The 10,781-nt window shown below is 32.7% G+C and overlaps 1 protein-coding gene across 1 annotated transcript in view; it reads right to left on the reverse strand.

Moving 5' to 3' along the window:
• The window catches only part of LOC143054972 (uncharacterized), a 48,952-nt gene extending 40,446 nt beyond the window's left edge, over window positions 1-8,506 (reverse strand). The window contains exons 1-4 of the mRNA XM_076228070.1: window positions 8,419-8,506; window positions 7,755-7,856; window positions 7,020-7,127; window positions 1,539-1,610 (exon numbers count right to left, since the gene is read on the reverse strand). Of these exons, the coding sequence (XP_076084185.1) occupies window positions 1,539-1,610; window positions 7,020-7,127; window positions 7,755-7,856; window positions 8,419-8,496 (360 nt within the window). The 5' untranslated portion in view covers window positions 8,497-8,506. The remainder of the gene's footprint in view (window positions 1-1,538; window positions 1,611-7,019; window positions 7,128-7,754; window positions 7,857-8,418) is intronic.
• Window positions 8,507-10,781: the final 2,275 nt, after the last annotated feature.

Genomic DNA, 10,781 nt, shown 5'->3' on the forward strand with positions numbered 1-10,781 from the left:
GAAAGTCGACAAACATATGCATTTTTTATTTCTTAATTTATAGCAAGCCCTTAGATCTAGATTAGCCATTCGTTTTTTGTAGACAAACAGCTAACATTCTCTGTCCCATTACCCCCGATAGAGTCATTAAACAACTATGTTCTACATTGTAATTATATTTGCATCTTGCATATTCAGGACCAACCTAGTCCTACAACCATTGTTGGAAGGCGTTCTAGAAAATATTTGCATCTTGCATATTCAGGACCAACCTAGTCCTACAACCATTGTTGGAAGGCGTTCTAGAAAAAAATTAAAATAGCCTTGCCAGACATCATAACTATTTGGACTAGGACCAACCCTATTATTTCAATACTGTTTGAGTTTTCATTTTATTCTGTACTTATCATACTTGTGTTGCATACCAATGTATTTGCTTCATTTTAATAGGACAACAAAACATTGCTTAGAAAGCACAATTTTGGTGTAGGTAGTCCAACTGAAGAGAGCATTTCTCCACGTTTCTGCTGTTTACTATAAAATAGGTTTCTAAAGCGGCAATTACATGTAGAACAGTGGTTTGCCAATCAGAGATGTATATTTACGAATTTGAAAAAGCGGCACCAGCATATGGAGTATATTTGTCTTAATTGATACGTTACTCTAGAGTTAGCTCAAAGTACGTTGATTATGTTGAACGAGGAATACTGCTTTCTCAAAAGTTGCTAAGAAAGGGCTATGAATCAATAAAAAATAGGTCTTTACTCAAAAAAATTTATGGGCGCCATCATGAGCTGATGGCCATTATGACAAACGTGTGTCAGAAATCATATCTGATATTCTTCCTCAGTCATAATAACCTTCCATCAAAGAAATAACACGACGGGTGCCGTATACAATGCGAGGAATGCTTACCCTTCCGAAGCAACTGATTTCGCTCCCGGTTTTTAGTGGAGTTTTTGTTGTTTCTTATTTAGTTTTTGTAACTGTAGATGAAAATCTCTTTTGGTTTTATGAGTCTTTATTTACTCCTTGGTTTTGATTGTTATTGTCTTATGCATGATACCTTATGCATGTATTTACATGATATAAGCTTATTTTTACACTTGCATATATGAATAACACGTGACAAGAAAGTTTCATGTGAAATAAAATTAAAAAAATAAAATACTCACACCTGCCCCATTTTTTCAAAAAATTCGGATGAAAATCTACTAATTAATTTTTGTTGGCCTAATTTTGTTGAATATTGAAGAAATCACATAATAATAAATTCCTGAATTGAAAAATGACAACTAAGCTTAGTTAAAAGCTTGTTAAGTGTGGATTTAGCCCCTCAAATATATGATGTTGTCCAATCAAAATGGTGATAACAAATAAATTGCATTAGAATTTTAAATTGTTTGTTCAAAACTAATTTCTGAAGATTTCTCTCCTGAAGTATTTTGGTTTTGCAGCCTTTGATTTCTGAGTTTTATATTTCTTTACATTTAGTAACTTATTTTCTACTCGATTCATTCTATGTGTAAGCATTTGTTACTTTATATCACTATATGTACCTGTAGGTATTCCATCACTTTTTCATACTGCCCGTATTTCCATTCTGCTGCTAGATCATAAGGAGTCTTACCCTAAAATACAGATGCATCTTTATATTGCTTTCATCTGATAACTACAAAGAAGGTTTCTGTAACACATATCTAACCAGACCTAAGGGTAGACAACAGCCGCAGGTTGTGCTTTAGTCGAGTAATTGTCACTGCTTCAAAAGGTATAAAATTTAGAATGGAAATGGGGAATGTGCCAAAGAGACAACAACCCGACCATAGAGCAGACAACAGCAGAAGGTCACCAACAGGTCTTTAATGCAATGAGAAATTCTCTCGTTAAAATCTAAAACATTGCTACATACACGAGCGAATCGAGGAAAGGGGCTGTGGTCATTGTTAGTATTAGCTTTATTTAAGGTAAGTTCAACAGGATAAATTTCTTTAGTATACATATATAGCCAAAATATCATCCAAATATCTAAAAGTATTATTAAATTTTATGTACATTTCTAAATCCCAACTGATTCAACAGATCAAAATATTGAAAATCGGAGATTTCCCGCTGTGAATAGATTTAAAAAAAATGATTTTTGCCGTCGTACCTGGGTTGAAATAATTATCTTACCCATTTTTCAGCGATTAGAAGAAAACTTACAACAAAATTATTTAGCATCAAATGTATTAAAAGCAGGCAATTTTTTTGTATGTTCATAAAACATTGACATCGTTTATGACAGAATCATTGACGATTTTCTCGACGAAATCAGAGGAATATATGCTTCTGGTGAAGTTGAACCATACATACGTCTTTGACGAAAGATGTGTACAGAAGTCATCACTAGAAACCTCTCAATAAATGTCAATAAGAAATTCTAGCTTTGGATCCATCCAATCAATTTATAATAGAAATTTAACATGTTAAATGGGTTAGAATACCAAATAAAAAATGTTTAACCCTTACTCTTTATTTATATACAAGCCTCACGTCAAGAACTATTAAATTAGTGCATATATATTACACTTATTTTATGTTTTTGACCAAAAAAAAGGTCCTAAACAAAATTGGCCCCGCTACGCTCGGCAACTATGAAAAATCCATTGAATGGCATCCAACACAAAATTGGAAGTATAAATTTAAGCCAAGATATTCCACTTTTTGTATCCAATATGATCATGAATATGATTGTTGATTTTTTGACACATTTCATGTTTCAAATTCTTTTCTTTTTTTTTATATTTTGAATTTGACTTTCAAAAAAGTGAGATAACTCAAATTGTTACTAAAAAAAAATTTTCATAAGTGAAATTTAAGTGTCAGGAGAGGGTCAGAATGCAGGATTTTGCACCATTTATCCCAAAATTTCTCGGGCTCTTTAGTGGCCACGAACCCCTGCTGAATCCGCCTCAATGATATTTCTTGTGGTACAAATAACAATTTGAGCACTACGCCTTTGATTAATATTTTATTATTAATCGGGAAATTGCGTGCATCAGAGTTAAGCTTGGGAAACACATTCATGATTTTTACTGCCGTCCTTGACAGGACTATTTCCGATTAAAATTTGTCAAATATCAGAAATATGGGAGGTTGCATTGGAATGTCCCTCCTAGATGGGAATTTGTATGCGTCTGATCACGTTGCAGGTATATTGCACCCTATCTGTCTATTAATGTATCTGTTTTAAGCGCATCTACTCCTGAACAACTGAATGGATATTGGAGAAATATTTACATGAGAAAGTTCTAAATGTTAAAGGGGAGATACTCATTTCTTTAATAGTATGGCATTTACTAATCTTCTGAGTGAAACTCTTCCTGAATGTTTTATGGATTTTAATGAAATGTATGTCATTGTATGTGGGAAAAGGTAAGGGAGAGAGAAAAGGGAGGGAAAAGGGAGAAGGATGGCAGGAGAAGGAAAAGAGGGGCGGTCCAGTCCCAAATATCTTACAATTAATAAGACCAGTAGCAGCTGAGTGGTATATTATTTAATCTAAACAGATGCTAAAAAAATATATATATAACTCATGAGACGACATTTAGATTATTTTTCTCAATTTTGTGAAGACTTTAAATAGGCTTTTAACTCTTTTTTGTCCTATAATTTTCTTTGCAGTTTGAAGATTGGTAAATGCATCCTTATGTCTACATGAGGGTGTGGAGGACCTTGAGGGTCTTCATTTTTAGCTCACCTGGCCCATAGGGCCAAGTGAGCTTTTCCCATCACTTGGCATCCAGCGTCTGGCATGGTCCGTCGTCGTCGTCATTAACTTTTACAAAAATCTTCCCTGAAACTACTGGGCCAAATTTAACCAAACTTGGCCACAATCATCATTGGGGTATCTAGTTTAAAAAATGTATGGCGTGACCTGGCAAACCTACTAAGATGGCCGCCATGGCTAAAAATAGAACATAGGGGTAAAATGCAGATTTTGGCTTATAACTCAAAAACCAAAGCATTTAGAGCAAATCTGAAATGGGGTAAAATTGTTTATCAAGTCAAGATCTATCTGCCCTGAAATTTTCAGATGACTTGGACAACCTGTTGTTGGGTTGCTGCCTCTGAATTGGTAATTTGAAGGGAATTTTGCTTTTTTTGCTTATTATCTTGAATATTTTTATAGATAGAGATAAATTTTAAACAGCAATAATATACAGCAAAGTAAGACCTAAAATTAAGTCAACATGACCAAAATGGTCAATTGACTCCCTAAGGAGTTATTGTCCTTTGTAGTCAACTTTTAACAATTTTCATAAAATTTGTAAATTTTTACTAACATTTTCAACTAAAACTACTGTGCCAAGTTCATTATAGATAGAGATAATTGTAAGCAGCAAGAATGTTCAGTAAAGTAAAATGTACAAACACATCACCATCACCAAAACACAATTTTGTCATGAATCCATCTGCTTACTTTGCTTATTATTCACATAGGTGAGCGAGACAGGCTCTTTAGAGCCTCTAGTTAACTATCTTTTCCAATTTTGTGGACACATTATTGACAGTTCTTTATATTTTTTACAACCCAATATTGTTCTCTATTTTCTATATTTTTGAACCCAATTCTTTTCTATTCATTATTTTTTTACCGATTCCTCTCCATTTTCATTTTTTTCTTCTTCCATTCACGATTTTCTAATATGTAAACCCATCCACACCCCCTCTATATCTGTATACCCACACCACACCCTCCTATATATGTATACCCTATCCACACCCTCCTATATATGTATACCCCATCTACACCCTCCTATATCTGTATAACCCATCAACACCCTCCTATATCTGTATACCCCATCCACACTCTCCTATATCTGTATAACCCATCAACACCCTCCTATATCTGTCTACCCAATCCACACTCTCCTATATCTGTATACCCCATCCACACCCTCCTATATCTGTATAACCCATCAACACCCTCCTATATCTGTATACACCATCCACACCCTCCTATATCTGTATACTCCATCCCCACACTCCTATATCTGTATACACCATCCACACCCTCCTATATCTGTATACCCCAACCACTCTCCTATATCTGTATACCCCATCCACACTCTCCTATATCTATATACACCATCCACACCCTCCTATATTCGTATACCCCATCCACACCCTCCTATATCTGTATACCCCATCAACACCCTCCTATGTCTTTATACCCCATCCACACCCTCCTATATCTGTAAACCCAATCCACATCCTCCTATATCTGTATACCCCATCCACACCCTCCTATATCTGTATACCCTATCCACACCCTCCTAAATCTGTATACCCCATCCACACCCTCCTATATATGTATACCCCATCAACACCCTTTTATATCCGTATACAGTGATATTGATTGCCTTAAATTAATGGAGAAAAATCCCAATTTGAAAAAAAAATGGTTTAAATTATTCCCAAATAGACATCTTTTTCCCAAACAATGCAGTCTCAGTAGTTATTGTGCATGAATACAAACTGAAAAACACTTATTTAAACAATTTTCTGACTATACATGCACATTTGAGGCTTTATTTATGTATCATCACTGACAAAATGGGGTCTTATTTTCAAGCAGAGTTTGACTCTTGAAAATGGGTCTGTAAATTGAAGTTTCAGTCAAATTTATGGTTTATTTTAAATTTTCCAATTTGATAAAAAATGATGCATATTTTCCCCAAAAAAAATGGAAGAGGTAGTTTTGAAAAAAGCCAACAATATAACTGGTATATCCCATCCACACCCTCCTATATCTGTAAACCACATCCACATCCTCCTATATCTATATACCCCTACCACATCAACACCCTCCTATATCTGTAAACCCAATCCACATCCTCCTATATCTATATACCCCATTCACACCCTCCTATGTCTTTATACCTCATTCACACCCTCCTATATTTGTATACCACATCCACACTCTCCTATATCTGTTCACCCCACCAACGACCTCCTATATCTGTATACCCCATCCACACCCTCCTATATCTGTATACCCCATCCACACCCTCCTATATCTGTATACCCCATCCACACCCTCCTGTATATGTATACCATATCCACACCCTCCTATATCTGTATACCCCATCCACACCCTCCTATATCTGTATACCCTATCCACACCCTCCTATATCTGTATACCACATCCACCCTTTTATATCCGTATACCCCATCCACACCCTCCTGTTTCTGTATACCCCATCCACACCCTGCTATATCTGTATACCCCATCCACACCCTCTTATGTCTTTATACCCCATCCACACCCTCCTATATCTGTATACCCCATAGACACCCTCCTATGTCTTTATACCCCATCCACACCCTCCTATGTCTTTATACCCCATCCACACCCCCTCTACTTGTATACCCTATTTCTACCCTCCTATATCTTTATATTGTTATTTTACAGCATTTTATAGTTTTTAGTGTTATCACTGATATTGAATTAAATAAGGAAATAAATAAACGATGACAAAGATGATAGGTATCTCTGCCACTAGCTATAGACAATTTGATTACAGGAATTTGAAAAAAAATTATAGTCTTTATAGGATCATCTCTTTCAAATTATTTTAAAAGTGCCAACACAATATAAAATTATTAAACATTTTTTATTTCCTCCTTATTGAACATACAAATATTGTCTAGTAATTAGTCTTTGTTATAATTGTCATGACAACGGATGTAAGTTTTGTTTGACAAGTTGTTTGTTTACACTGACTTTAAATACGATGATAGTCTATGTTCTTGTGTTTTTGAAGATTTTGGTAAAAATATTAATGAACTTCTCTTATCAGATGTTCATGTTTTTTTATGATAAAATTTAGCCATTCAAGTCTATATAACTTTTTCATAATCTTAAGTCCAATTTAAATAATCATATGACTTTTAACTATAGCCTTTAAAGAGAATCCAACCATATCTTATACATCATTTTAGTGATTCATTACTTAATAGTTAAACACTGGGCATATACTATAAAATATTACCTTAAATGTTGTAACTAAGGGACTGGCACCTCCTTGTTCTACCAGACATCTTGTGATCTGTAGATATCCCCTCCCAGCAGCCAAATGTAAAGCTGTGTATCCATTGATCTATAATATAACCAAATAACATGTAACTATTATGTACAATACTTTGTTATCAATATCAATAATATACAACATATCCTACAACTGACATTAAAACTTGTCTGATAAACTGGACAATGTTGTGTAATAAATATAAACAAAATATATATCACATGAATCAGTGGTCAAAACTGAATAAAATGACCAGTCATACTTGTATTTATATTCTATATAAACAATAAATAAATATGTTTTGTTGTGAAATGTCAAAACTTCCATAAAACCTGATATCTTAAAAAAATATTTTTTTCAAGAAATGTGTAAAATAATTATATCAATGGATTCAGTAGAACAAAACAAACAAAATGAGACCCCACTTTATATGATTCTTACAAATATTTGTTCATTAAAACTGTCTAATTAACAACAGGAATTAGTGTAGATTCAGTATCATTGTCCATTTTAATAAAAAAAAAATTATTTAAAAACATGAAAAGGAGTTATATTTTCTGATTCAGAACAATAATACGAGTAAAATGAGACCCCACTTTATATAATTATTACAAATATTTGTTTATCAAACCTGTCTAATTAACAACATGATTTAGTGTAGATAAATAGTAATGTGATCAGACTAAGTAGATAACATACTGTATCTGTGGTGTCGATCTTACATCCTCCATCAATGAGGAGACTACAGATCTCCAGGCGTCCTCCATAGGCAGCCTTCATTAATGCTGTCTGTCCATCAACCTGGAATAATACAACTGACATCAAAACTTGTCTGATAAACTGGACAATGTTGTGGAATAAATATAAACAAAATATATATATCACATGAATCAGTGGTCAAAACTGAATACAATGACCAGTCATACTTGTATTTATATTGTATATAAACAATAAATAAACATGTTTTGTTGTGAAATGTCAAAACTTCCATAAAACCTGATATCTTAAAAAAAATATTTTTTTCAAGAAATGTGTAAAATAATTATATCAATGGATTCAGTAGAACAAAACAAACAAAATGAGACCCCACTTTATATGATTCTTACAAATATTTGTTCATTAAAACTGTCTAATTAACAACAGGAATTAGTGTAGATTCAGTATCATCATTCATTTTAATAAAATATTTTTTTCAAGAAACATGAAAGGGAGTAATATTTTCTAATTCAGAACAATAATACGAGTAAAATGAGACCCCACTTTATATAATTATTACAAATATTTGTTTGTTAAACCTGTCTAATTAACAACATGATTTAGTGTAGATTAATAGTAATATGATCAGACTAAGTAGATAACATACATCTGAGATGTCGATCTTACATCCTCTATCAATGAGGAGTTTACAGACCTCCAGGTGTCCTTCCCCGCCAGCATACATTAATGCTGTCCGTCCATACTCCTGGAATAATACAACTGACATCAAAACTTGTCTGATAAACTGGACAATGTTATGTAAACAAAATATAAACAAAATATATATCACATGAATCAGTGGTCACAACTGAATACAATTTAGTGTAGATTAATAGTAATGTGATCAGACTAAGTAGATAACATACATTTGTGATGTGGATCTTACATCCTCTATCAATGAGGAGACGACAGATCTCCAGGTGTCCTTCCATGGCAGCCTTCATTAATGCTGTCTCTCCCCAATACATTAATGCTGTCTCTCGATCATCCTGGAATAATACAACTGACATCAAAACTTGTCTGATAAACTGGACAATGTTGTGTAATAAATATAAACAAAATATATATCACATGAATCAGTGGTCAAAACTGAATAAAATGACCAGTCACACTTGTATTTATATTGATCATAAACAACAAATAAACAACTGTTTTTTTTTTTGTGAGATGTCAAAACTTCCATCAGAACTGTCGTGTTAATTTTTTTTTTGTTTTTTTTAAGAAATGAACAAAATATTTATATCAATGGATTAATTACAATTCTCTGAGTAAAATGACATCTCACTTTATATAATCCTAACAAGTATTTGTTAATATAATGATTAAATCTGTCTGATTAAAATGATTCAGAATAATGATCAATTTTTTAAAAAGTAACTTTTTCAAAGAAATATGAAAAATAGCTACATTTCCTGATTTAGCATGAGGAGACAAACAAAATGAGACCCCACTTTATATGATTCTTACAAATATTTGTTGTCCATTCAACCTGTCTAATTAACAACATAATTTTGTATATATTAAGGAATGTGGTCAAAGTGAAGCAATAACATACATGTGTGATATTTGTTTTACACCCGCTGTAAAACCTTGGTGTAAAAAATGTTCTTGTAAATATTCAAAGTAAGAACTTTATCAACTATAATTCAAAACAAACAAAAACAATTAATGAGAGAAAAAAAATACCTTTACGTACTTTTTTTCTTTCATTTAAACTGTTAAATAAAAAAGAGATTTTGATTTAATATCAAATTCAGTATAATGATATAAATATCAGTTTCCATACCGATATATTATTATATTACGTTCAGAAGTAACTTGTAGTTATGTGTTTTATTCTGCTAATGTATAATCTGTTATGTTCTGAGGTAACTTGTAGTTATGTGTTTTATACTGCTAATGTATAATCTGTTATGTTCTGAGGTAACTTGTAGTTATGTGTTTTATACTGCTAATGTATAATCTGTTATGTTCTGAAGTAACTTGCAGTTGTATATTTTATACTGCTGATGTACAATCTGTTATGTTCTGAAGAAAGTTGTAGTTATGTGTTTTATACCGGTGGTGTACAATCTGTTTTGTTCTGAAGAACCTTGTAGTTTTATGTTTTATACTGCTAATGTACAATCTGTTATGCTCTGAAGTAACTTGCGGTTGTGTGTTTTATACTGCTAATGTACAATCTGTTATGTTCTGAAGATACTTGTAGTTGTGTGTTTTATACTGCTAATGTACAATCTCTGATGTTCTGAAGTAACTTGTGGTTGTGTATTTTATACTGCTAATGTACAATCTGTTATGTTCTGAAGTAACTTGTAGTTGTGTGTTTTATACTGCTAATGTACAATCTGTTATGTTCTGAAGTAACTTGTGGTTGTGTGTTTTATACTGCTAATGTACAATCTGTTATGTTCTGAGGTAACTTGTAGTTATGTGTTTTATACTGCTAGTATACAATCTGTTATGTTTTGAAGTAACTTGTGGTTGTGTGTTTTATACTGCTAATGTACAATCTGTTATGTTCTGAAGTAACTTGCAGTTGTATATTTTTCACTGCTGTTGTACAATCTATTATATTCTGAGGTAACTTATAGTTATGTGTTTTATACTGCTAATGTACAATCTGTTATGTTCTGAGGTAACTTGTAGTTAGGTGTTTTATACTGCTAATGTACAATCTGTTATGTTCTGAGGTAACTTGTAGTAATGTGTTTTATACTGCTTATGTACAATCTGTTATATTCTGAGGTAACTTGTAGTTGTATATTTTATACTGCTTGTGAACAATTTGTTATGTTCTGAGGTAACTTGTAGATATGTGTTTTATACTGCTGATGTACAATCTGTTATGCTCAGAAGTAATTTGTAGTTGTGTGTTTTATACTGCTGGTGTACAATCTCTAATGTTCTGAAGTAACTTGTATTTGTATGTTTATACTGCTTATGTAAAATCTGTAATGTTCTGAGTAA

The sequence above is a fragment of the Mytilus galloprovincialis genome, chromosome 12 (genome assembly GCF_965363235.1).
Source record: "Mytilus galloprovincialis chromosome 12, xbMytGall1.hap1.1, whole genome shotgun sequence".
In the NCBI taxonomy this organism is placed as follows: Eukaryota; Metazoa; Mollusca; class Bivalvia; order Mytilida; family Mytilidae; genus Mytilus; species Mytilus galloprovincialis.